The following is a 27,875-nucleotide window of genomic DNA, read 5'->3' as shown; positions in this document are numbered from 1 at the left end:
AGCCGGAGCCGGGAGTGAGAGGCGCGGTGGCAGAGGCGGCAACAAGTGCCGGAGACAAGCCGTGCCGGTGACTTCCCCGCCGCCGACACCACTGGGCCGCCCGTCGCGGTGCAACGCATGGAGCGTGAGCGGCGGCGGTCGCCGGGCTGAGCCGCGCGGAGCGGCCGGGACGTGGATGCGGCCGGGATCTCCGCCCCCGCCCCGCTGAGCAGGAGCTGCTCCCGGACAAGGTACGGCCGGGCGGGTGTGCCCCCTCTGTCCTTCCCTTCCCCCACCGCCTCCCCAAGCCCTCTCCGCTTCCTTTCTATCCCTGCTCTCCGCTCCCCACTGCTCCGTACTCACCCCTCTCCCCCCATCCAGATCCTCGCCGGTTCCTGCGTCGTCCCGTCACCCCAGAGGAGGAAACCATTCCTGGGTGGCTCCCGCCGCATTTAGACGTCCCTCGTTCCCTCCACCTTCCTTACCTTAGAGGAGGAGGGTAACAAAACCAGCAGCAGCGTGTCTTTTGAGACTCTTGCCCTATTCCACCCCCACCCCCACGGGGCCCGGGGACATCCCCCCTCCTCGCTGCACCCCAACTTCCGGGGGAGCCCGCGCGGGGTGATGCAGGCATTGCGAGGCGGCATGTGGGGCCCGAGTCCTCACCTGGCTTCCTCAGGCGCTTTGGATAGGGCTCTGTGCGTGATTTCGCTCTCGCACCCCTCACCCCACCCTCTCACTGCGCTGGTCTCGGGTGCAGCGTGGGGAGATCAGGTGTTTTGTGAGCGAAAGAGCCGCCAGCAGCCGCTCCCCACCCCCATCTGCCTGCCGCTGCCACCTCCGGGTCCCCAAGGGCTGGTTTCTGTGAAACTTAGGGAGAACCTTTGCTTTGACCTCTAAAAAAAATGTTCCACGCCGCCCGCGTTGAATGATTAACCAGGCTGCTTGCCTGTGACCTGGGGAGGGGGATGGGTGGGTGCTGCCGGGAGCGGGTAAGGCAGGCCTTTGCGAAACCCCTTGCTGGAAGGGTGGGCGTGGGGGCGCGGGGTGGGACCCCGCCGGGGCCGCGGGCTGGGGTCCTGGAGGCTGCCCCGGGACGGCAGGCGGACCCTTCTGGAATCAGTAAAACCAAGTCACCTTAATTTCCAGGCACTTAGGGTAGGGACGCCCCAGAACTCATTATCTCCCCACAAGTGTCACGGCGTGGAAGCATATCTCTGAAAATAATACATTTTAAATCTGGGCGAGGAGAGGAGGCTACCTCTCCTCAAAACGTAAAGATGGTATGTTTGTCTTTGCTTTCCTACCCCTCATGGTTTCGTGAACCTTCCCAACTTCGTAGAAAGATAGTTTAGGACAATTATACCATATTCTCCTGCCCCTCCCTGTTGGAGCGTTGATGTAGATTTCAGATTGCTAAACCAGTTGGTGGATATGGGTGTCTACTTGTTATAACAAATTCTTCCGGTGTATTTTGCCTCGGGAGGTGGCCAACAGAGTCAGGATTGGGACTAGGAAGGAGGGGGGACCCGAGCCGAGCCCAGTTGAAGGGCTCTGGAGCCCAGCTGTCTGCTGGTCGCGCCCATGCGGATCTGACAGCTGACCCCGGTGGGAGGACAGGGTTGGGCGGTCACTTCTTCCCACTGCCCTAGTTCTCACTTTTCCTTCGTTTGAATAGGAGTTATTAAGCCTGGTGGAATTTGGGAGAGTGTAACAGAGTCCCTGGGCTCTTAAATCAGATTTTAAGACTAGGCAAGTGCAGAACCCTATAGAACTCTCTAAAGTAAAGCTTTCCGCCCTGCCCAGCCTTTACCAATGCCTTTATCTTTGTCTCTAGTGTTTGAAATTAGAATGTTGAAACTTTTTTAGTTTGAAATATTGCTTTTCCCTTTGGCCATCCCAACAGCAGGGGCTCCCTGCTCTTCATTTAGTTTTTGTGTAGAGGACGTGTGTATGATGCAAGACCTAATTCTCCAGAACAGTTCAAGTTCCCACCCTTACTGTTCACTAGTCTTGATTCTGTGACATACTGTTCAAGTGACCTTGGGCAGGTTGTTGATCATCTCAGCCTTGTTTTCCATAGCTGTTTTTAGAGATGGTAACACCTCCTCTACAAGATTGTTTTTGAGGACAAATAGGATAATGTTTGCTGAAGTCCTGGCTCTGCATCATGGGAGTTAAGCACTTAATAAGTGGTGGTCATTGTGTAATCAATATAGAAGTTCCTCTAGGCATCAACTTCCCCTTACCAGACAGGGTAACTGGGAATCAACCATTCAGTTTTGTGTGACTGAAATCAGCCAAATTTGGCAGATGAAGTTTTATAAAGTCCAGGGAATGAAGTAATCTTTTGATGAAAATAAACGTATGCTTGTAAAAATTATGATTTTTTTCTGGGTTTCTGATGGATAGCTGAGTAATGGTTTGTACTTTTGGAGAGTTTCTTGTTAAAAAAAACCACAATTTAGATTTTTCTAATTCTAAGATACTACGGTTTTGCTAAAATAGGAAAATGGAACTGATCGTTCATGGTCAACTTTTAACTATACAATTTGTTCAAATGTGTGCCTTTTTTTTAGAGGTACATTGGGGGAAAAAGAAGTTACATTAGGAAATGAATAAGAATGTAAAAGAATGGATCATTCTGCTTTACATGATACATTGTTGGTATAAAGCTAAGATGTTCTGGACAGAAATGTGTTGGGCTTTTTCAGCTGATGACTGGAATAAGAGTAAAGATGAATCCATTGTTTCTTAGAGAAACTTTGAAATTTTAAGTTTTAATGTTTTCTGGTAATGTTATTTGGTTTGGTTTGGTTTGTTTCTTTTTAAACCATGATTTAGGGATCCTGACCAGGTGCTGCGAATGTGCCGAAGCATACTCCTTTTTTAACATACTGGGTCAGTGCTTTTAATTCTTTCTAACTTGCTTAATAGCCACAATATTTGACTTTACATAGTTTTTTTTTGACCGTTTATTGGACAGTTTATTAAAGAGTTTAAAAATTAATAAGTACCAATGGTTACTTTTATAAATGTCAAGATTCTTACACCTGAGATAATATTTAGTTATATAATCTCTTTCAACATGTCCATTCGTGGTATATAAAAGTGACCAATAATGAAAAATTCTCCTGAAGGCCTTTTGGTCTTATATGCAAATAATCAGAGAGAACTAAAATCATTTTAATCAATTGCCTGGCAATTTTAGTGTATACAGAACATTAAAATATGAATTAAACTGAGGTGTGACAGTTTGAAAGTTAGGTTTCCTGGCTGACACAATTGAAAGTTCCCATTAAGACCGCAGCACAGAGACCCAACAGGTACATAGATACAGCTGTCTCCTCTCCCGCCCCCCACTCCCCACTACGGGGGATAACTGTTACTAAGTGCTTACCAAAGATGCCTCCAAATTGTAGGATGAATAAATTCCTCTCTCTGGAGAGGCAATTACTGTTTGAATAAGATGTATATGTGTGTGGTATAAATAAGACTTTGAGAGAATTGATGTAATAATTTCATCATCACCTAGTGGTGATGAGACTTTGCTAGTCTGAACAGAACTTCAGTGGGAAGAACTTGTACTTAAATGGAGAATTTGTTATCAGGGCATATATGGTACAGTTACTTTACTGCTGGAAAAAGTTAATTGTACGGACCAGTTTTCTGTGTGTTAGAACCCTCAGCTGAGATTTTGCACTTACTGCGTGTTGCTCCTACTGTGAACTTTATGTTCTTTGCTCATCAGCTTTGCCTTCTTGCCTTTCTTAAGTTTTGTAACAAAATTCACATTTCTTCTGAGAGTTAGCATTCTTGATAAAGTTATATCATGTCTTGAAATATTTTGTATAATTTTAGCTTTAGGTATTTCCATAGACAACTTTGTTACAAATTATTTTCTGTGCATCTGTGAACATTCCCTTGTATTCTGATGTGGCTACAGAGGGGAAATTCCCAGTAGACAGGAAATTGGTACTTTCTACTTTTCATTCTGTGGCATTTAAAAGCACGTTTATTGTTCCAGTGTCTTCACTCTGATGTGATTAGGATGTACGTTGCTTACCAGAATATTTTAAAAAAAGAAAAGATTATCTGAGGAAATCAATTCTAGAGTGTGGCCAGGTTCTGTCAGAGTGGCTCTGTCGTGGTTTAGTGGTTAAGAGTATGAACTTAGTCAGATGAGGATTTTTAAAAACTGTTTTAACTTGAAAGATAACATACAGGAAAGTGTGAAGTGCCCTAAGACTGTGCAGCTCCTAAATGTGTGTCAACCACCTCGTTCAAAGAAGTAAATGTTTCCAATGCACCAGAAGGTGCCTGTGCCCCTTTTTGGTCCGTACCCACCTGCTAGAGGGAACCGTTATTCTAACTTTCTTATCCTCTTAGATGTGACTCCTCTCATAGAGACTGGTTTTGCCTGTTCTTGAACTTAATGTAAGTGGAATTGCAGAATCCTACAGTGTTGAGGTTTTTGTGAAACAGACCTGGTTTTGAGTTGCTTTTTTGCCACTGTGTGACTGTGGTTCTAGTGAGTAAGTTACTTAACCTCTCTGTGCATTTTTTTCATTTGTGAAATGGGGAAGATAAAGCTCTCTCGGACTTACTACAAAGATTCATGTGATCATACACTTAACGATATCTAGCACTGTGTTTGACATATGCTTTCCGTGTCCCCCTTTTATTTATTTAAAGAGGTGATAACTAAAGCAACTGTATCTTCCTCGTTTTAATATGCTGTTTCAGGGGCGCCTGGGTGGTTCAGTCAGTTAAGCGTCCAACTTCGGCTCAGGTCATGGTCTCATGGTTTGTGGGTTTGAGCCCCGCGTCGGGCTCTGTGCTCACAGCTCAGAGCCTGGAGCCTGCTTCCGATTCTGTGTCTCCCTCTCTCTCTTCCCCTCCCCTGCTTACTCTGTCTTTCTCTCTCTCTCTCAGAAGTAAATAAAACATTAAAAAAAATATGCTATTTCATTATAAAAGTTATTTTGGTCTTTTACTGAAAGTTAGAAGCCAAGTCTTTGTTGATTCAGTACTTTGTTGATGTAGCTTTCAGTTTAAATAAGACATATTATGTCTTAATAATTGATCTGTTGTTTTTAATTGACATTTCCTCTGTAAGTCATGAAATGATAGTCATTGAAATGTCCCATGTAGAGCTGATTAGTCACTTGGCAGTCACCTGCGTGGAATGGGCTGTGGTGCAAGGATGACAGCTTACACTTGATTATGAAGCCTATGGAAGAGTTTAGATAAGAGGCCCAGCATATCCAGAACAAGGTTTACTCCTTTATATTTTGTGAAATAATTATTTCAGAAGTGAAAGCACATGACAAATTGTTATGCTCAGATGATCGCATGCTCAGATAAACCATTTAAAACATTTTCAGCTTTTATAATCTTCCTGGTAAGTGGTATTTTATATTCAGTGGTCTCCTGTTCCCAGTGTTTTGGTGAGCTTTTTGGGTACTTTCTATTCTTGGAGCCATTCTTTAAATGTAACTTGGGTGGTACTCTGCAATTCTTTCTAAAAGATTTTTTCCCTATGATGTTTATCTAGGAGAAAAATCAAGGTAAGGTAAAGGAAAATAAAATTAATTGCACCATCTTTTAACACTATAACGACTGTTAACTTGGTTTGGATCCTTCTAGGTTCTTTTCTCTGTATCTGTACACTTCTGGACAGGGCTTAGGGAAAACACATTGCTGAGACTTTAGGCAAATTTAAAACAGATTGTGTGGGCCTGCCTAGAGACACCTGACTGAGAGGGCAGGAGGCTTTGAAGGCTTGAGTTCAAATCTATACCCATTCTAGCCCCTACTTGTGGCTGTACCATTGTCAGGGCATGCAGTCCCCCGACGCTCCATCAGGACCCCTGCTCTCCACATTACAGCAGCTGAGAGAGAAAATCTGTCCTTGGGACTCCTTCCCCCTAGACCTCAGGATAGTGTGTAATCAGATGAGCATTTTGTTAACTTAGGCAGCATGTATTAACTGAGTACTTAGTATATGCCTAGCACTGTGGTTGGCCCCACGTGTATTCCTAGTTGGGCCAGGCACAGTTCTTGCCCTTGAGTTGGCAATCTGTGACACCTCTAACCTGGAACCCATGAAAGAATGCTCTTGTAGAGGTCCAAGCAATGTGCAGTTTTGGGGGTAGCCAAGAAAGGCTTCCTGAGGAAGTGGTATTTGGACTTAGCCTTCACAGAGGAATTAATAACTTTTCAGAGGGCAGAGAAAGGAGGGCAAAGGCAGGTACTGCAGGCTTGTGGTAGTGTGTCAGGGAAGTAGCAGGTGATTTCATGGGTTTGGAGGTCCAGGTGTTTAGGAAAGGGTAATAGGACACGGTGCAAGCTCAGTGACCATGCAAAGAAGTGGCACTTGATAGCTAATGGAGGTCATGGGAGCCATGGAAAGTTCTTGTGGAGAGGATGTGGTGGCATCTCAGGGTCAAGCTTGCATGTAGGAAGATGAGATGGACGCAAGGCAGGTGTGATTATGGGCCTGGGTCATTTTACAGCTTCCTAATGGGGAACCTTTTTTCCAGTTGCCCTACAGCAGTGTATTCCGTGAAAGAAGGTGGAGGAATCTTTAAAATTGAAATTACTTTACATGCTTCTTGACAAAGTAGCTCTTACTGTCCCTCAGAAAAGCCAGAGTACTTCTGTTTCCTTCCAGACTGTTGGTGCAGCTTACTGCAGCCACACTGGCCTCTGTGCTGTCCTGCCTCTGGCATTTACATTGGCTGTTCTCTTTTCCTGGAATTATCCTGCCCCACTCCTGGGGCCTTCTCCCTGAGAAGAGAGGTTTTGTCTGACTGTCCTTATCCTTAGCATCTGTACTGTCCTTTGTATTTTGTCTAAGTTCCTTCGACCTTATGATAATTGACCATGTAACTTTATTTTTGCCTGTCTGTTTATTTATTTATTCTTTAAATGTTTTTACTTATTTTTGAGAGAGAGCGCATGAGCAGAGGAGGGGCAGAGAGAGAGGAACAGAGGATCTGAAGTGGGTTCTGCACTGACAGCAGTGAGCCTGATGCTGATGCCGAGCTTGAACTACAAGATCATGACCTGAGCTACCTGGGCATCCATTGTTTGTCTGTTTTAAATACTACTCGGTTAAAATAGGTGCTTGATACTTGTTGAATTCAGTCACTTAATCAGTCTTTCTGGGGGATATCTGAGTGCCCCACCCAGGCCAGGGATGGTATAGGATTAATGTGCGAAAATGTGATATTTTTGAAAAAGAGTGAGAGATAAAAAAGCCTCATATGGGTGGGATGGGACTTGGAAACCAGTACAGGGAAGTGTGAAGGGGGTGAGCTACAGATACAAGTACATTGGGGAGCTTTTTAACATTTAGGACACTGGAGGCTCTAGCGGTATCTCAGAGGGTCCTGGAGACAGGAGCAAGGGAAGACCCAGCAAAGGCTTAAGCCCAGAACTGTGGAGAGCAGCTGTTTTGGGGCTTGGGGCCAGGAGCAAAGCTGCCAAGATGCAAGAGAACCAGGAAGAGAATCCAGGTTGGGTGGTCTTGAATTTGAGGTGAGGGCAGGGATGGTGATTCTAGAGGATGAAGGGGATTGGGAAGGTCCGGGCATACAAACAGCATGACTAGAAGCAGAACCTTTTCAGGACACTGACAGAAGGGAAAGAGAAGCTGGCACCTAGAGCCACTAGGAGGGAGAGTTTGAAGGTGAAGGAGAAGTGGAGATCCACCATTGATACACGGGACCCCAGGGGAGCAGCAAGGGCTGTCACAGGGGAGTAATCTTAGGAGGGCTGGGAAGTGACTTACTGTCTAGGGGAGAGTGATCCTTGTGAAGAACTTGAAGTAGATTTTGGTTCCAGAGCTGACTTCAGAGTGAAAACAGACAAAAAAACCAAAAAATTCGCGAACACCTTTGTAAACATGGCAACCCAACTTAGCTTCCCCCCCCTCCCCCCCCCGCCCATAGGAGAAAACCCACACAGCCAGCCTTACATGTTGATTGTTTAAATCCAATGCCATCATGAATATGAAAGTGTTAACACTCCAGTAAGGTTACTTCTATGCACCATAAACTTGCTAAGGCTTTTAATTTGTGCTTCAGAATTCTGTTGTTTATTTTCTTTGAAAAGCACTTAACATCCAAGTGCTTCTCTGAACCACTGCTTTTTTGAGTCCTGATCAGAGTAACACAATAGTGTTTTTAAAACAAACAAACAAAACAAAACAACCTTCAAGTCTGGCGCTAGATTGTTCGTTGGGAAGCCTAGTGATATTTTTAGAATCAAATATATTTCTTTTAGCATTGAAAGAGTCAAATTGGGTTTGTTACAAATACCATCTTTTCTAAATATTTAACATTTGGAACTAAAGGAATGTATTTTGCATTTATTATTTTATGGCTGAATTTGACACTTATAAGGAACTTACGTAGCTTTTATTCTTTATAGTAAATGAGATGCAGCCATTTTATTTTTCTTCCCATCACCACATAAGGAATTATTTTCTTCAAATGAACTTAAAATATCTCTCATGAATACTCCTATTTTTAACTGAGTGTTTCTCTTTTGAATTTTTTTCCTTAAGGTTCTGATGGATCCTTAAAAAAAAAAAAGCTCTTTATTATGGAGATGTTCAAATTAGTACAGATACAGGGAGTGATAATAATGAAGCCTCAGGTGGCAGTCACTGGTTTCAGCATGACATTTCTTTTTTTGTCCCTGCCCCACACAAGCATGGGAGGCTGCATAGGCAGCAGCCAGAGTGGGAGGGCAAGGCCCGCTACACCTCCACGTCGTCATTTGGCCCAGTAGAAACCATGGAAGTGTTTTGACCCCCATGAGGAGCGAGACGTGGGCAGAGGGTGGACCCAGGGAGACACGGATTGCTACCGTCCGATATTTCCAAGTAGATGATAGCCTGTGACATGTGAAGGTGACATTCACAGATACACTTAAAATTAGATGATTTAAACTGCTTGGTCAAAGAGGCCCAGTTTCTAAGCTGTTTGTCCTGTGCTCTTATATTGAGCAAATATGTGCTCTTTTATTTTGGCAACATAAATTTTTCTTGGCAGGTGGCCAAAGAAAGAAGTGTTACCATTTCGTCTCTTTAAATATGTGGACCTAAGTCTTGGTTGAACAGCCCCCCTTTTAATAGAACATTTGGATAAAAGGCCAAAATACCAATTTTGATGGTAGGTACTTTATTTTATTTTTTTAAAGGTGTTTTGTAAACCTTATTTTATTAAATTTATCTAACAATATTACCAAAGTAGGAATTGCTAGTGTTTTTTTACAACTCTATATTAATGCTTGGAAAATTTAAGTAACCTACAGAGAATTGGATAAAATATATTAGAATCAGTTTTCAAATATACTACAAAATGCTACCTTCAGATGGCAGGTACTTTAAATCCATATGATTTATTTTGATATTTTAAAAAACAACTTAAAAACAATCCTCAGGCTCCTTTTAGTAATTTTCTTGAAATTTAACATTCGAGGAGGGGAGAAGAGGCAGGAAAGGGAAAGGAGGCTGGGGGCAGGGAACTGAGCATTTTGCTTGTTTGGTACCCCATTCTGAAGTTGCCACCCTAGGGTCACTTGTCACTAGAAAGTTTGTCTACTGGGACAAGGATGGTCCCTGACTCCTGAGAAGAGGTGGCATCCCAGGGGAGCCCAGCTTAATTGGTATTCCGTGTGTGTGTGTGTGTGTGTGTGTGTGTGTGTGTGTGTGTGTAGCGGCGCTTGGCATTTACTTGCTGTGGTTGGTTTGCTTTTACCTCATGGCTACAGCATGTGTGTGGTGGGAGCCTTGGTCCTGTCTCCCTGAGGGTTGAGGAGAGTGGGGTCTTGGCTCACCTGGGACCATTTGGGAAGTACTGCTGGGGGTGAGGAGTGGGTTCTAGGTAACTAGTTCCTGGTACTCCTTTTGAGGGCCTCCAGTTTTGGGGGGGATCCCAAGTGCCAGGAGGTAAAATTAAATACACTGTGCACTGAGGGAATTGAGGATGTCCTCATGGAGGAAGCGGTAGAGTTTCAATCTCTGCCTTCAAGGATGAGGATAGGTTTGAGAAGCAGAAGAATGGATTTTTCAGGCTGGGAGAAGCTAGCATGAGCAAAGGGATGGGTAGGAAGGACAGGGGTTGTTCTTAAGGGGTGCAGGTGCCCGAGTTCTCTGGGAGGGGACTTTGAGGGTAACATGCTTTGATTTAGGATGGTCTTTGTGAGAGTGCTTAATGACGATGGGGATGCCCACCTCTCTCTACTCTGGCCATGCCAACCACACACTGCCATGCTTGTCTTCAAGTTTGGCAGCAAGTGGGATGAACCCATCTGGGCTCCCAGTTCCAGCCACTCTCCCTCCCTTCACTCTCCATCTTGGGAACCTCAGACCAGTTTTTGGAAGCGATTGACCCATCTGTAAAGTGAGGATACCTCAGTGACCACTTCACAGGACTGAGTATCCGCTTGGGCCCTTGGCACGCTTCCCGGCGCGTGGACAGTGAATGGGTAGGGGCTGGTATGCAGTTGTCAGTTTGTCTTGTTATAAGGAGCATCCCTGGCACTTCCGTCCCATTCCTTCATTTCTTGTCCCCCTCTCCTCTCCAAGATATTAGATCTGTTGATTTTTTCTATTTTAATATACCATCACTTAAATCTCTGCACATGCCAATTCTGTACAACTTTCTGTGGTTTTCATGCATGTTTTTAGAACAGTGAGTCAGGCAGCTAACTCAAGGCTGCTCCTCTAAGGGACTCCAGAAGAGTATGACTGGAGTCCTGGAGGAGGTACAGTAACTCATGCTCCTGGGTGTCACCTTCATTGTAACGAAGGCAGGTACTTTTTACAGAAATGTGTCACTGGAAACCCTCCTCCTAACAGCCAAGAAATTGAGACTTCCAAGGCAGTTTATTAAATTACTTAAGATAAATACAATGCATGTTATTGGTATTAATTTAAATATTAAATTTACAAGAGAAGTCTAATGTGATATGCACAGTCTCCGTTTGCAGCATGTTCACACAATGTTTTCTTGGTTTGGGGAGGTTATATTTTTATTTTAGAAAGAAGACAGATGTAAACTTTTATGTTGTAGGAAACTGATGGACATGCTCTCAAATTCTGCATTTTTGAGGACAAGAATTGCCAAGTATAACTTAATAAAATTGGGAAGGGCCGTGGTTGATTTGAAAGTTTGTTGAGCTTGTCAGAAGTGACATAGGTCAGTCTCTCTGCCAGACTGGATTTGACTGTCCCAGTGCTTAACATTAAAGTGATGGTTTTAAAATAAAGAATTCCTACTTCGGTTTGTGGTCAGTTATCACAGCCCATGGAATTAAGTGGTGGGCAATGATGTAATTTTGAAAGTCAATTTTAAAACTTTGGGGAGAGCCAACTTTTAATTTTGTTAAGTTAGTCTTTAAGTGAAAATTTCATGTCTTTTACTCTGTAAAATGCCAGTAATCTCTTCTCCAATATTTATATGGAAATATATTTCATCAGTTTTTCTTTGTAAGTGTCTGTAGACACAAGGAGTCCACACAGCAGGCACCAGATTACCTCTTCCCCTCCCCCCTTTGTTCATCAAGATTGCCAAGCCATGGCTGATGGCCTACTTATTTCCAGAAGCATTTATACAAGTTCAGTTTGATAACTTAGTTTCTATAATGGGATTGTGTTTCTAGTCCAGTACTGTAATTTATGCTTGTGCATTTTTATTAATTTGTAATTGCCTTTCAACCCTTAGGCCCGTGTTTGTTTATAGCTTTATTTAATCATATTAGACCGTTTCCTGGGAATTTTTTAGGTGATGTACTGCATTGAGATGACACGACACCAAGTTAAGGTTATCCTGTTGGGTGAGGGGTGAAGCATTGAGAAGGAAAGCATTGGAATTGAAAAAGGCTTAGGACCCTTAGGAAGAAGACTGACCCGGACTCCTAGATAGCCTCAGGGGCAAGGTAGGGTGCTCTGGAGGTGGGGTTGGAGGGAGTTGGAAATGTAGCACCTGTGTGTGAAATTATTCAACCATGACTTGTGTAATGTTGACTCTTGATCGTAAGGATCAAAAAAATAAAAAATTATATAGTTAGCCCTTCTTTCTTTACTGTACCCCCCATTTTATGTCTTCCTTTTCCTCCTTAGATTCATTGACTAAACAGCAATATATTGTCTGAGTGGCAGACATTAGAGATATAGAAATTAATATGGCCCAGCCTTTGTCCTTGAGGCTCCCACATCCTGTGGGTGTGTCAGACTTGTTAACCAGGGGGTGTGGGGAAGTCAGATAAATATGTGTGTTAGGTGTTCCAGTAGCAAAGGGGAAGTACCACAAACATACCCAGGGGAGGAGATCAGGGATGGTACTTACCACTCCAGGCAGCGCTGGGGCAATTGGTCTTTTTGCCTTTTCGTTTTTCATGTTGAAGTCCTAGAATTGAAGCTGTAGACTATGAGAAAAATAGAAAAAATTATGATGGTAATTCTCACTGCTGGACTCACTGTCCTGATTCTCCCTGTGGGAAGGTCGGGCAAGACATCCTCCTGATACTTCATTTCCTTTTCTGTAAATGACGTGATTGGAGTAGATGAGTTATAAGGCCCTGGAAAGGAAAGTCTTACAGCTTCTTTCTGATAATGAAATTGGTATATGATCTCTGTAGGGAATGTGTGTGCGTGTTATGGAGAAAACCAGTGAAGGGGGGGAGACGGTATGATTTGTGCCCAACACTTGCTCTTTGATCATCTCTTCTGGTGCAGGCTGGTGTCTTTTCCTCTCAGAGCCAGGGGAGTGGAGTTCTTGGTCACATTAGCTCAATGCACTAACCTGTAGCAGGATGGAGGGCAGTGCTGGGGTCCCTCAATTCAGGCTGTGGTACTAGAAGGGAAGGGAATGAAAAGGCTGCATTTTCTCCGTGTAAACAGCTCTCACAAAAGAGTTTGCCTGGATTAGTGTGTGCTTAGACCAGTTTCAGCCCCTGCCAGTTTCTCATTCTGTAGTGTGGATAAATTCCTCACACACATCTGCAGGGACTTCATCCCTATCAAGGAAGGTGCCTGCGCTACCAGACCAGGACCTCTGGCACTTCAAACCTGTGAACGGTTCCCAACAGGCGATTTTGTCTACATACTCCTTTCTCATGCTGATTCAGATTTTCATTCCTAAATTATTTTTTTTTTTAGTCCAACTTTATCTAGGGATTCTTGACATCTTGAGCATCGGTGTTGTGTGGTAGAAAGAATAAAAGCTTAGTCTTAGAGCTTTGGACCCTTAGAGTCCAGGGTCCAAATGTTGGCTCCACTGGGATTATCTCCATGACCTCAGACTAATTGCTTCACATTTTTGAGCTTGTAGAAGATTAAATGAGAGGAGAATCACCAATATAGGAAAAGGGGAAAGGACATGAGGAGTAGGAAAACCAGGCAGGAAGTATTATTTTTTAAAAAATGTAAATTAAAACAGAGAGATGTCCATTTTTTAATAAAGATTAAAAAGGACAGCCTCCACAATCAGTGTGGATGGCTCCATGCTCTTGGGTGTCCAGTGAAGATAAATCAACTCTGATATTTCTTTTTGGTGCTGGAGGTGGAAGTGGAGGAGAGGAGAACAATTTGATTGGTTCCTAAATTACTTTAAAAATTAGTGTTCTCTTGGGGTGCCTGGGTGGCTCAGTCAGTTAAGGGTCCAGCTCTTGGTTTCAGCTCAGGTTATGATCTCATGGTTTGTGAGTTCGAGCCCACATCAAACTCTGTGCTGACAGTGCAGAGCCTGCTTGGGGTTGATTCTCTGTCTTGCTTGCTCTCTGTCTTTCCTCTGCTCTAAATAAATAAATAAGCAAACTTTAAAAAAATTTATGTTCTTTCTGTAGTTTTTCCAAAGGAAATAATAAGACAAAAAAGTTGCTTTTATGATGTTGTTCATCAGGGTTTTTCTGATTATGTGGAAAATCACGAACAACTCCTTGGTAGTGACTGGTAAGCCGGGACAAATGCCTGTGTTCCGACAGAGCTGTACGAGAGATCCACCCGTAGAAGACAGACCACTCAGATCCAGCTCTTGCCCCTGTGGACTGAGTGAATTTGCTTTACAGAATTTAAATCTCTGTGAATGCAAACGCCAACTGTATTTGTCATCAATGTGGACATCCAATTTGGAATTCTTCCTTTTCCCTTATTTCATATATCTGTGTGAGTTAGTCAGTTTTCTTTTCTTCTTTTTTTTTGCAAATAGAGAGGCTGTGAAAGAAAACACATTCCTACAGTCTCTCCAGCAGCAGCAGCACTTGTGAAGTTAGGCATAGGCATGAGTCATCCTCTTCCAGCAGAGGGGCCCTGGGCCCTCCAGCACTTACTTCCTCTTCCCAGTGTGGCCTTGGAGTCCCCCAACTGGCCCCACTCAGGTCCTGCCTTGGCCTCTGCTATCAGCTAATGGACTGCCATGTATGTGTCACTTCTCTACCAGTTCACTGTGCAGGACCCATGTTTTATAACCTTTCCTCCCAGCTTCAGACTCTTTAATAAGAGTCTGTGGTTGGAGTCCAACGTGGTTGGAGATGAATTTGGGTTGGTGATCTAGGGATCTAGATCCAGTGCCAGTTTTTGTTTGTTGCCTGATATGTGAAAATGGATCAGGGCCTTTAAATACTTTTCCTTTGTCTTCTGTAAGTTGAGGCTCTGAAGAGGGTGTTGCAGTGGAGCAGGATTTTCCTTCCCGGATCCCAGGGTCTAGAACCAGGCTCCTAGAGAACCTGCGGTTTTTCTTGCACTCCTAGATGCCTACAGGGCATGGCTTTTTCCAGCTCTGGTAACAGTGGTAGGAAGGGGATCCCAGGCCCACCCCAGGCCACTGCTTCCCTGGCCCCTCTCATTAGCCCCATGTATATTACTACTGGGGCCCGATGGTCCTGGTCGTCTAGTGAACTGGCCACCCAATCTTTGTCCCAGGCTGCGGCCATGAACTGCTCCCATCTAAGCCATTCATTGACATGCTAACCTGCCACAGAAGGGGGTCTCCCTGCTTCCTTGTTCCAACAACCCCATGGACTCCCTGTGTGTGGAGACCCCCTCTCCAGCCTCGTTCTCTGCATGCCCACCAACAGCTTCAACAGTTTGTTTTCTCTCATCCTCCTGATGGGGACACTGTGCATTCCAGGCTTTGTGCCTACACCCCAGAGGCTTGTTCCTACTCTCCTGATGACTGGCCCATCTCTGGCCTAGGAACCTGGGAACTTTTCTGCCATCTGTGCCTTCTCAAATAAGCTCTGAACCTGCCTTCCACGTTTGTCCTTTTCCTGGTTTGTCCTTTTCCTGGTACTTTTCATCTGCCAGAGCCTACTCTGTAGAGATCTAGTCCATCCTATAGTTACTCAGTTACCATATTCTTAAATTTGTGCTTAAATTACTGTGTGGTCTTTGCCTCCTGGTGGGACCCAGACTGAAACATGTCCCATGTAACCCAACTTAGCCAACAGAAGGATGAGGCAGAGACATCTCGATGGCCCTTGAGAGCATGACAGATGACACTGTGCATGGGTCTTGCGCCTGGCAGTGAAAGTACTTACCAAGCCATAGCCATGTCCAGCTCCTAACATGGGCTTCCAAAACATAAGAAGCTCCATAGGAGGTGACTGCCTGCACTTCAGCATTTCTTTTTTAAAATGATTTCCCGCCCTAAGGAAGTGGATGCCCTCAAATTGTAAGTCTGTACTAAGGGCCTGCCTTCGTTTAGGCTGTTCTCCCAGTGCCTCCGCCTCATGGCCTTGATGGCAGTAACAATTGCTCAAGGTCTTCCCTTACTCCCCCGCTCTCCACCAGGAAGGGGGTGTGGAGGCTCCTCTGTTTGGGGATAGGACAGAGGAGGGGTCTGCTGCAGGAGTGGGGATGGAGCCCTCACCTGAAAGCACTACTGAGTCCCATGCACAAGACATGCCCAAAGCCCACCCACAAGTATGTTGCCTTTGGTGGGTCTGGGGCTGACTGTGGGAAATGGGGGGCTAGGCTATAGTGTCCACCCCTGTTTACTTCAGATCTTATCCCTGAACTCTCAGGCTTAATATGGGCTCTCTACTTCTGAAATTCCTCTCTCTCAATTCTAGAAAGATCCTTTAAATTTTTTTCTATTGTACTTTAGTGCTTTAAAAAGAGAGACAGATTTATATAAATACATGTGTGTCATTTACCAGCATGCTCATACATGATTTTCCAGTGTCCTCTCTTTGGAGAAGAGGTATGTATGTTTCATCCAGTTTCTACTGAATATCTCACCATATTCAGTGAATTTGGCCAGATGACTGAAATATCTGTCCATTGAGCAAATGCCAAATGACTCAGGTGCCACATGCTCGGGGAGTGGTGGTAGAGGGTGAAGACTCTGATCATGGAATATGCCCAGGTGTAGGCCAGCATGATCAGGAGACAGTGCCCTAATCCCTGGAATGAGAGTGCTTCAGCCAGGAGGTGACACTTGAGCTAATTTGAAATGAGTAGAAGCTCTCCAGGAAGGTCTAGCAAAAGGAAGGCACTTTGCAGATGGCAGAGAGAAGCTGAGATTTTCTGGAAGAGACATGGATTTGCTGTATTTGGATGTTAAAGTATGGGTGGTGTGGGGATGGGGGATGTTGGCTGGAGATGGTGTGAAAGGAAGCCCAGATCATTATGAAGTGCCCTGGCTGGGACCAGAAGGGTGTGTGAGTTGAAAAATTGGAGGACTGAGGCTGGTGTGTAGGCTGGGACATATCACTGGGCAGGTTATCTTGTAGAAGAGGGGGAAAGGCCCTGAGGTCCTGAGCTCCAGCTCTGGGAATGGAGAAGAGAGGAATTTTATTTTATTTTGTTTTATTTTTTTGAAGTTTGTTTATTTATTTTGAGAGAGAGAGAGAAAATCCCAAGGAGGCTCTGCACTGTCAGTGTGGAGCCTAATACAGGGCTTGAACCCTTGAACCACGAAATCATAACCTGAGCCAAAATCAAGAGTCAAGTGCTTAACTGACTGAGCAACACAGGTGCTCCAGGGAGTTTTAGAAGCAACACAGTAATGGTTACCCTTTGAGGGAGCAGCAGCCTTTTGGTGATGGTCTGACCAAACCGGGGGAAGAGCATAAGCAGGTAATGTGTGTATGTACAGGGGACTGAAGACTGAGTAGTTAAGGAAGAGGGCATATCTGGGAGCCTGGTGGGACAGAACCTGAATAGAATAGAGGAGAGATGATAAAGGAGGTACAAGTCCCATTATGGAGATAGGTCCACAGGACTCAGCTCCCAGGTTGGATGTGCAGAGCAGGAAGGGACCGCAGTTTGAGGTAATGCTGAAGTGTACACCCAGGTGCCTGTGAGGTTCATCTGCTTTAAATAGGGAGCCTGAGAAGAGGGACCCCACAAAGCTTGTTAGAAGCTAATATCTGCAATTAACTGAGTCAGCCTATGGTCTTCCTTTTGGAGGTGATGTTTAAGGCAGTGCATAGACAAGGTTCTAGAGAGAGGGAATTTATGAAAGGGGCAATGAAATGTGCTTAATGGTGGGGGAATCAGAACCCTTGAAGGAGAACTATGGAATGCTGTGTGAGTGATAGACAACTGATGTGGTAGGTAATTTCATCCCCATTTTACAAATGAGGAAACAGAGAGGTCAAGTAACTTGTCCAAGGTCACACAGCTAGTAGGTAGCATAACCAGAATTTAACTCTGGGATGTCTGACTGCAGGTAGCAGGCTAACCTTTGGAAGTGAAAATGGATCTGGGACATTTCTGCCCTCAACCATCTACCAGCCTTGTTTTATTATTACATAATCTTTTACATGGAACATCTAAAACTGTTGACAGTTTTACAAAAAGCACAGTCAAGATGGCCTCTGGGAGGGTTAATTCCCTGCCATTGTTTGCATATTTTCTTCTTCCTCCTTTTCTGAAAGTTCTGTACATGTTTGTTTGAAGAATGAATTTAGTGATTAATTTTATCTTAAATGATAAATGCCACTTGAGGAAGTAAAGTGCTCCCCATACCAGGCTTTGGGGAACTGTAACCAGGTGGGGACCGAATGTGTCCTGCCAGACACTTTCATGTATAATGTTGCCTGTGGGGATGTGTAGGTGAGCACATTCATCATATGTTCTTTTCCCTTTTCATTTCAGACCTAAAGTACTAATACTAATGACTGTGAAGCAGATTCCTTGCATTTAGCCAGTAGTTGTTCCATGACTTAGAGATTAGAAAGCAGAGTCAAAGACACGTGTTCTCTGTGTGCCAGCCTCTGGGTTATAGGGGAAGTCCTGGGCTTCCCTGCCCCAGCTCTGGCAAGGGAAGAGCTGTTCCTATTAAGGAATGGGTTCTAGGTCTGGCCCATCTCTTCTGAGCTGCTTCTCTCAAACCCTTATCACCCCGCTGTCTGCACGAATGCTAGAGGCTATTCTCTCCCCCAGAACCATTTAGCTGCATACTGTCCCTGTCTCTGTTTATCGGAGCAGAGCCTGGAAGGGGCTGGCAAGGATAGGCAGCAGATGGGAGCAGCCTAGGAGGTAAGGATTCAGGAAAGCCATTCTCGCCAGCTAGAATGATGTGCACCTTCTCCAAAGACTGTACATGTTTCCTCTGCTCTCATGATACGGCGGTGGACTTGGGCTCTTTCCCTCTTGAAGGTGTGTGTGTCTGGTTTATGCAGGAGACTGAGCAGGAAGCGGGACCCCTGGACACGAAGGCTGCTAGAGCATACTGTGGTTGAATCAAGAGCTTAGAATTCCAGCCTCCTTGCCTCAGCCTGACTGGACAGGGATGGCTGCTCATTTTATTTAGTGGTTACACAAGAAGGTCCTCCCTTTCCTTTATCCTTAACTTTGGGAATATTGGGGTGAGAATGTACGGCAGTCTCAAGCACAGGCTTTGGAACAGGCCTGGGTGTGATTACTGGCTCTGTCTCTGATTAGCTATTGGTAGCCATCTCCCTAACTCGTTTGAGCTCCTTGGCTGTGTGTGTGTGTGTGTGTGTGTGAGAGAGAGAGAGAGAGAGTGTGTGTGTGTGTGTGTGTGTGTGTGTGCGCGCGCGCGCGCACAAGACTGTGAGAGAGAGAGAGACAGAGAGGGAGAGAGAGAGAGAGAGAGAGACTCTCCTTGAGTTGGAGTTCTGTGAGAATGAGTCCTCTTGGCCACATTAAAATGTTTTCTGGCCAGCGCTTTGTTTCAGTGTTTCTAGGGCTTTCAGAACTGGAGGAAACCTTTTAGGATGATGCACTTCAGTGGTTCCCACTCAAGTGTCCATGAATGAAACACTGGGATTGCTTGGACTGCATACTGGGAAACAAAATGAGATATGTGAGGTATTTTGCCCAGAACTTGGTTTATAGAGTAGTCATTCAGTCAGGGTTACTTATTTACCACCTTGCCTCCTGTATCTGACTTTGACTGATGGTAGTTTTGTAGGTTAAAGTGTATAAATGAAAAGCTTTAAAATATTTAATAACTTTTAAGGAGATTAACCATTGACAGTAAGACTAGTGTCCCATTAGTCATAACCCTGTGCAGCAGCATTCATTTGCATCATGGTTTAACATTCCGACTCTGGAGCTGAGCTGGTTGGGTTTGAACCAGCTCTGTGACCTTGGGCAAGTTCAGTCACCTCTTGGAGAGTATCTGCCTCATAGGATTGCTGGTGCCTGGCAGTCACCTAAGTATTTATTGAAATAAAGCATCTGTGTTCATAGAAAGCATCCTTTCTAATAGATGGCTTCAGATAAAGGGCACAGGAGATGTGCAGATGGGCAAGGGGTGGATGTTGTGACAGAGCTTCTGGAACACTGTGTGGGGTCCAGTGCAGCGATATAGCCACTGTGGGACTGAGGCCATGACAGAGACTGGTGACGTGGGCTTCATAGATGGGAAAGAGCCTCAGGAATTTTGTGTGATATACTCCCCACCCCCATCCCAGGCAGCCGGGATGCGTGTGGTGTAGGGGCACATGGTGGGACATGGTGTGGCAGTGTTAAAGAACGTTAAAATCATCTATAATCCTACTGCCCCGATGAAACCAGTTTTTTTCTCGTGTTGTATTTTATCTGGATTTTATCTGGATTTTCACATAGTTTAAGCATAGCCTCTGTGCTGTTTTGCAATCCGTTTCCAGCTAACAAATACATTTTTCCTGTTGCTACCTTGCTTTTCTAAATATTTTAATTGCACAATAAAGAAGAAAGTTGTTTTCTGTTGAATAGAACCAACCGAAGTGTTTTAGAAAACTGTTCAGTCCTTATTGGGCAGCACCAGGTGAAAGGCTAAGGTTGGCCTTTGTTAGCATATGGGATTTCTTCCTATTACTCATAAGAAAAATTCTGTGTTTCACAGTAAGCGTTGTATAACATCTTGCTCAGCTTTGGGGTAAGTTTTCTTACTCAAATTCTTTTTAAGCAGTGTAACTTCCTCCTCAGAAAAGGACGCGAATTGGTTTTATGCCTGTAATGGGAATATTTAGTCAGATTTTCAGAGAGCCTTTTTCCCACAGATATTTTTATGGGGGTCACTGTTTTGTCCTCCTTTCCATGAACTTTTGTTTGTAGGAAGAGTCTACCAAAAGCAGAATTCTCATGCGAGGGACTGTGCCCAGGTCACGAATGAAAGATGACATTTAAACTTGATGGAAAAGTGTAGTTGAGAATCTTGGTTTTCCCATCCGTTTTTCTCAGGTTCGAAGAAATGTCCTTTAGCAAAGTGGTGTCAGCCTGAGCTGCGTGTTTGGGAATTTGCATGAGGTAGGCTGGCCCATTCTCAGGAGGGGGGCTGAGAGCTTCTAGGCATTCCGCATTTCTCTTTCTTTGGAGAGTCTTAGTAGTGATCAAATGTATCTTGGCACATTTGAGCTAACAAATAGAGTTTTCCTGTGCTTTGGGTTTTTTTTCAGTTTTGAGCCAGCCCTTGCTGTTGACCTGGGTCAGGTTACAAGAATGTGGCTGTGCCTGGTAGAAAAAGGAGGAGATCCAAAGAGCCCTGAATTGGGAACCCAAAAATTGTGTCACATCACCCTTGTCACTTAACTCTTAACGTAATATTTAGGCAGCTCAGTTAACCCTCTCCGAGCCTCCATTTTTCTCTGTTAAGGTGCTGTCTTTTCAGTTTCCCTTAGGGATACAAGTGAAAAATGAGCAGGGAAGAGCCCTGCTGCCTGGAATCCTTGAGCAGATATAAAGTGAGGATGGTGTCCCTTTGAGAGCCACAAAGCCCTGTCTTTCTCGAGGTGATGAGAAATCCTGGCTGGGTCTTGATCATGGAAATAAAAGCCAGAATTGCAGTGGATGATGTTGGGCAGCAAGCCTAATGTATTCCTCAGAGTATTCCCGAAAGGAGGATTGGTGCTTTTGGTGATAGAAACTTCAGACAGTTGGGGCGCCTGAGTGGCTTAGTCAGTTGGGCGTCTGACTTTCACTTAGGTCATGATCTCGCGGTTCGTGGGTTCGAGCCCCGTGTCGGGCTCTGTGCTGACTGCCAGCTCAGAGCCTGGAGCCTATTTCAGAGTCTGTGTCTCCCTCTCTCTCTGACCCTCCCCTACTCACGCTGTCTCTCTCTCCCCTAGAAATAAATAAAAATATATATATATAAAAAAAAAGAAACTTCAGACAGTTATGGCTGGACTCCAAATAGCCATGGCCCTGCCCCATAACCTGGATGCGCAACCAGCTCAGTTAGCTCATTTATCTGGAATCATCTCCCATCTTATTCGCCCTGAATCTTTCTTTAGGAAAATTAACTTAGAGGTTCACAACCTGCTGTGTAAAATACTGTGCTTTCCTTTTTCCTTCCTTAAGCTTGACCTCTTTCACTCTAGAAATTTCAGAAATAGTCTACTGATATCCATATTCCTTTTCTGAGTTGAAAATGTCAGTAGTTAGCTGTCCATAGTGTGTGCTGTTTTTTTCCTGGGTAGCTTCCAAATCTTTTTCCTTATTGTAGTCTTTCTCCGTTCACCCTCATACTTTTCCTTATTGTCCTTAATTCAAGCTGTTTATGTGAAGCTCCCAAGATGTAGAGATCAGAGATACTGGGTCAAATGCTACTGTAGCTCTAGGAGAGTTATCCCAATTTAAAGAGAATTACTTGTTTTTGAAAACTATTTTGTCTCAAATCTAGAAGTAAAAAAAACCCCTTAAAATTATGATTTATTTTCTAAAAAGATGGCTATTTCTTTAACTTTACGAGGTACCCATGCGAGTATATTCTTTGTGTCCATTTGTGTTCTCTTGCCCTCACAAGTAAGGCCCAGAGCAAACGGGTTTAAAAGGTTGCCAAAGGTGTATTGGACTGAGACCTTCAGCTTGAGCATTAATTTTGCCCAAAAGCTCACTGAAAGGAGCTGACCAGAGGAGGTGTGGCCCCTAGACCTGGTTATGGGTGTTTGAATTATTCAGGTTGTGTGTGCCTTGGGGCCCTTTAAAACTGGAATAAAGAAGTAAGGAATGTCTTGTGGTTTTTTACTACCTTTTCTGGAGGAAGTTTAACAAGGCCCTTTCTTGGTAGCTCAGTGGTGGGATTTTTGAAGGGTAGATAGTGGTTTAGAAGTAAGGGGAGATTCGGAGTGGGATGGGGGTGCTGGTTATTGGGGGAGTGGAGGACATGCACGTAACTTTGTCATCTGCCATGTTTTATAGATGTGCAAAAGCTTTTAAAAGACACAAAAGAACTTGTGAATTCCAACCCATCTAATCTGGGCTGTCCAGCAGGTGATAACTTCACAGCATTCTCAGCATAACACATACTTTTACCTTGGGACTCTATGTTAGAACCTAGTAAACGTAAAAATCCTCTTATACTAAAAAAAAAAAAAAAAAAAAAAGTGGGGGGAGGGGCTGTGTGGCTCAGTCAGTTAAGCGTCCAACTTCAGCTCAGGTCATGATCTCGCAGTCTGTGAATTTGAGCCCCGCATCAGGCTCTGGGCTGACAGCTTAGAGCCTGGAGCCTGCTTCAAATTTTGTGTCTCTGTTTCTTCTCTGCTTCTCCCCTGCTCACGTTCTCTCTCTCTCTCAAAAATAACCATTAAAAATTTTAAAAAGATAATAAACTCTACCCTTTATTGAAATAGGCACCCAGCTTTGTTTCTGGAGGTCAGAGGAGAGTAGCTACTGTTTGATTTGGTGGCCTTGGAACCTGGTTGCCTTGGCTGGGATTCTAGCTCTGCCCTTAACAGTTACTTCTTTAAGTCTGTTTCCTCAGGTATAAAATTGGAATAAAAGTAACCACACCCACTTTATAGATACATTGTATCAGTGCCTGGGACACAGTACTTCATAGGAATTCTTTTTTTTTTTTTAATGTTTTAAATGTTTTATTTATTTCTGAGAGAGAGACAGCGTGAGCAGGGGAGGGTCAGAGAGAGAGGGAGATACAGAATCCAAAAGAGGCTCCAGGCTCTGAGCTGGCAGTCAGCACAGAGCCCAGTGTGGGGCTCGAACCCACAAACCATGAGATCATGACCTGAGCCAAAGTCGGATGCCCAAATGACTGAGCCACCCAGGTGGCCCCTTAGGAGTTCTTTTCTAAGGATAGATTCTCAGTGATAGAATTAACCTGGTAAGATCATTCCTTACAGTGTATTTACCAATCCCACTTTTTTGGGTTGTGAAGCTTATCTAAATGGTTCTTGTATAGGTCATCCATCACAGTAGTGCTAGAACTCTGGAGTTACATCCCTGGCAAACAAACTATTTTATTGCTCTTTCTTCTGTTGCCCACAGCCTGAAATCTATTCTTGGCCTTTGATATTTCACGAAAATGTCATTTCATTTCCCTTTTTCAGTTTGCTATGAACAGCAGAGATCTTAAGTATGCAGTTTGAGTTTTGACAAATGTGTACACCCATGAAATCCTCTTTAGGCCAAGACACACACAGTACATTTCTATTCCCTAGAAAATTCCCTTCTGTCCCTTTCTAGTCAAAACCTCTGCCTCTGTCATTTTCAGATTTTTAGGTCCTAGATTAATCTTGCCTTCTTGAACCTAACATATGGAATTTGAGGTCTAATTTAACAAAAACAAAAAACAAAAACACTTGTTTGTTTATTTATTTATTTTAAGCAATCTCTACATCCATCATGGGGCTTGAACTCATGATCCTAAGATCAAGAGTAGCATGCCCTACTGACTGAGCCAGCCAAGTGCCCCTGAGGTTTGTCTCTCATGCACTGTCTTTCAGCATTTTTATTGCTGGGGGTAATTCCATTGTATGAAATACTATAATTTGACAATCCATTCTTCTATTGATGGTATTTGGGTTGTCCTAAATTTTTGTCCAGTAGGGGAAAGCCGATATGAGTCATGTCATTTTCTTTCTCTTAATACTCATTCTCCTCCACCTCCTAGCCCTGCAACCCTGGGCAAGCATCTTAATCTCTCTGCCTTGGTTTCCTCATCTATAAAATTGTGGATTGAGAAACAGTCAGGGTTGGGACCACCCATTTTCTAAAAAATGAAATAGAACAAAATAGAAAAAATTGTGAATTACATGGAAACTCACACATTGCAACACACATGAATACAGTTCTATGTGTGTCCTGAGTCACAGTATAAAATGTATTTGTTATGAATTGTGAGTGAATCAGTTTGCAACACACTGGTTTGTGTGTCTTTGTAAACAAGGAAGTTGAACACCTGTGGGGTTATTTAGTAAATGCATATCTTTGGCTTCAGGTGTCTAAAAAATCCACTCTGTAACAGTCGCTTAGTACTGCTTGCTATGGGCCAGCCACTGTTTTGATAGCTTTATGAATAAAAAGTCATAGAGCCCAGGGGTGCCTGGGTGGCTTAGTCGGTTAAGCGTCCGACTTTTGCTTAGGTCATGATCTCGCGGTTCGTGGGTTCGAGCCCCGCGTCGGGCTCTGTGCTGGCTGCCAGCTCAGAGCCTGGAGCCTATTTCAGAGTCTGTGTCTCCCTCTCTCTCTGACCCTCCCCTGCTCACGCTGTCTCTCTCTCTCTCTCCTAGAAATAAATAAAAATATTAAAAAAAAAAAAGTCATAGAGCCCTTGCAACCATTCTATGAAGTGAGTTATTATCCCTACTTTATAGATGGAGAAACTGAGACATCAGTTATACAACTTGCCCATAGTCACAGAGCTAGAGCGGTGGGGCCATGATTTGAACCTAGGCAGTATGAGCCTCGAATCTGTGTTCTAAACCACTATTCCAGAGAAGATAAAGACAAAGAGGCAAGTGACATATGTCATCAAATGCAAATTAATAATGATCTAATTAATACAATGCTCCTCCTTTTTATTCCAGATATGAGAAATGAGTGTTGGACGTCGAAGAATAAAATTGTTGGGTATCCTGATGATGGTTAATGTTTTCATTTATTTGATTGTGGAAGTCTCCAAAAGCAGCAGCCAAGAAAAAAATGGAAAGGGGGCAGTAATAATACCCAAAGAAAAGTTCTGGAAGATATCTGACCCCCCTGTGGCGTATTGGAACAGAGAACAAGAAAAGCTCAACAGGCGGTACAACCCCATTTTGAATATGTTGCCCAACCAGACAGGGGAAGGATACGGGTTTTCCAACATAAGCCATCTAAATTTTTGTGAACCTGACTTGAGGGTCACATCAGTAGTTTCAGGTTTCAGCAATTTGCCGGACAGATTTAAAGACTTCCTACTGTATTTGAGATGTCGAAACTATTCACTACTTATAGATCAACCGGAGAAATGTGCAAAGAAACCCTTTTTATTGCTGGCGATAAAGTCCCTCATTCCACATTTTGCCAGAAGGCAAGCAATTCGGGAATCCTGGGGCAGGGAAACCAATGTGGGGAACCAAACCGTCGTGCGAGTCTTCTTACTGGGTCAGACCCCGCCAGAGGACAACCACCCGGACCTGTCAGACATGTTGAAATTTGAGAGTGAGAAGCACCAAGATATTCTTATGTGGAACTACAGAGACACCTTCTTCAACTTGTCCCTGAAAGAAGTGCTCTTTCTCAGGTGGGTGAGCACTTCCTGCCCAAACGCTGAGTTCGTTTTCAAGGGCGATGACGATGTTTTTGTGAACACGCATCACATCCTGAATTACTTGAATAGCTTATCCAAGAACAAAGCCAAAGATTTGTTTATAGGTGATGTGATCCACAATGCTGGACCTCATCGGGATAAGAAACTGAAGTACTACATCCCAGAAGTTGTTTACACTGGTGTCTATCCGCCTTATGCGGGGGGAGGTGGATTCCTCTACTCTGGCCACCTGGCCCTGAGGCTGTACAATATAACTGACCGGGTCCTTCTCTACCCCATTGATGATGTTTATACTGGAATGTGCCTTCAGAAACTTGGCCTCGTTCCAGAGAAACACAAAGGCTTCAAGACATTTGATATAGAAGAGAAAAACAAGAATAACATTTGTTCCTATGTAGATTTGATGTTAGTACATAGTAGAAAACCTCAAGAGATGATTGATATTTGGTCCCGGTTGCAAAATGCTCATTTAAATTGCTGAAATATACACAAACTAAGTTTTGCATAGAAAGACATATCTTGACTACTTCCCATGTTGTGTTCTTTCACATTAGGGGTAATATCTATGTTAAAGCATCAAAATTGCCTTCATTAGTAGTATCCATTTGAGGGTCTCTAAACCCTCCAGTGTGGTACTTTCTGAAGAGGGAAAGCAGAGGATCATTAACTTTTCACAGAGGATATGGTGGGAAGATCGGTTCCAATCCTTCCTATAGTGGCCATTATTTTCTAATTTGCCTCCCTTCTCAGCTGAAATCATAAGTTTCTGGAATCTGACCGGTTTAGGTTATGTATGTTTTGCCCTCATATGAGAATATTCTTACTTTCCATTATAATGAGTGAATTATCTGCAATTTAGGTGTTTATAAACTTACTGGCTACAAAGACCTTGTTATGTATGATTCAGTGGTTTTTGTTGAATGGAATTCCAGTTATTTTCATGAAATTTGGATGAACTTTTTAAATTGTCTACAAAAATTAACTTCTGTCAAAATTTCCTGCCACCCCAACAGCATTTTCTTGTTTTCATAGCTTAGTTAATTTTGCAAAATGAGAATCACTGTGTGACATTTATCCTGTTTACCTTGTTTTATGGTCTTATGGTCTTATGACCGTAATAAGGAGAAAGCTTAACTGTCCCGGTATTTGGTTTGCTGGATGATACCGTGATAGTTCCCTAATTTTAGTATTTGAAGATCACGAGTATGATTCCATAATGGCCATTGGAAGATTAAATTGACCCTGGCAGCCATATTGGGCTTCAGATTTTTCGATGTGGACCAGGAAGGCATTTGTAATTTCTGAACTTCAAGTAAAAAGATTGAAATTGCAGACCTTCTCGTGAATGGATTGTCAGTTTAAAACTCCAGGATTCTATTCTTGCCATATTTTCACATGTCGCCTATACAAAATTATTCTGAGTAGTGACTGCTTTCCTGTCTCAGTGTAGAAGTGCCTGTGTTTTTATTTATTGTTCAGATCGAAGACCAAAACATTTTCTTAAATATATTTTGTGTAATATTTTATTTGTATACAGTGTTGTTGATGAACTATTTAACTAGAGCATGGTATTTTAAGTGTTAAGGTGTAACATATGTTAAATAAAGCTAACTGTTATTTTTGAATTTTAAAATTTGGCTTTTTTCGGGGGAGGGGGTCTGTGAACTACTAGAGTTGATAAAATTCTGCCAAACTGTTGCTTACATATACTATCTTGTAACATGCTTTCTTGAAATATTTTTGTGTTTATAGAAATGATGCTTCTTACCAGATGTGATACTGGGGGCTGTAAGATGATGGAAATAAAATCACTGTATTTTTAATTGTCATGTGTAATGTGTAATCATCTGTGACTCTTTTGTTTCTTGTATTTGATTACATTTTCCCAAAAGAGACCATTTTTTCCTACCCAGAAACTGTCATAGTACTATTGAC

At 43.5% G+C, this 27,875-nt stretch overlaps 1 protein-coding gene across 1 annotated transcript; it reads left to right on the top strand.

Annotated features, from left to right (window-relative positions):
• B3GNT2 (UDP-GlcNAc:betaGal beta-1,3-N-acetylglucosaminyltransferase 2) lies at positions 1-27,763 on the top strand. Its single transcript, XM_039240345.1, has 2 exons — positions 1-230; positions 25,219-27,763. Exon 2 carries the CDS (start codon positions 25,228-25,230, stop codon positions 26,419-26,421), a length of 1,194 nt encoding a protein of 397 aa, XP_039096276.1. The 5' UTR covers positions 1-230; positions 25,219-25,227; the 3' UTR covers positions 26,422-27,763.
• Positions 27,764-27,875: the final 112 nt, after the last annotated feature.

Source organism: Hyaena hyaena, unplaced genomic scaffold (assembly GCF_003009895.1).
Source record: "Hyaena hyaena isolate Hyena2069 unplaced genomic scaffold, ASM300989v1 scaffold_173, whole genome shotgun sequence".
Classification (NCBI taxonomy): domain Eukaryota; kingdom Metazoa; phylum Chordata; class Mammalia; order Carnivora; family Hyaenidae; genus Hyaena; species Hyaena hyaena.
This window is presented reverse-complemented; position numbering and strand designations above follow the sequence as displayed.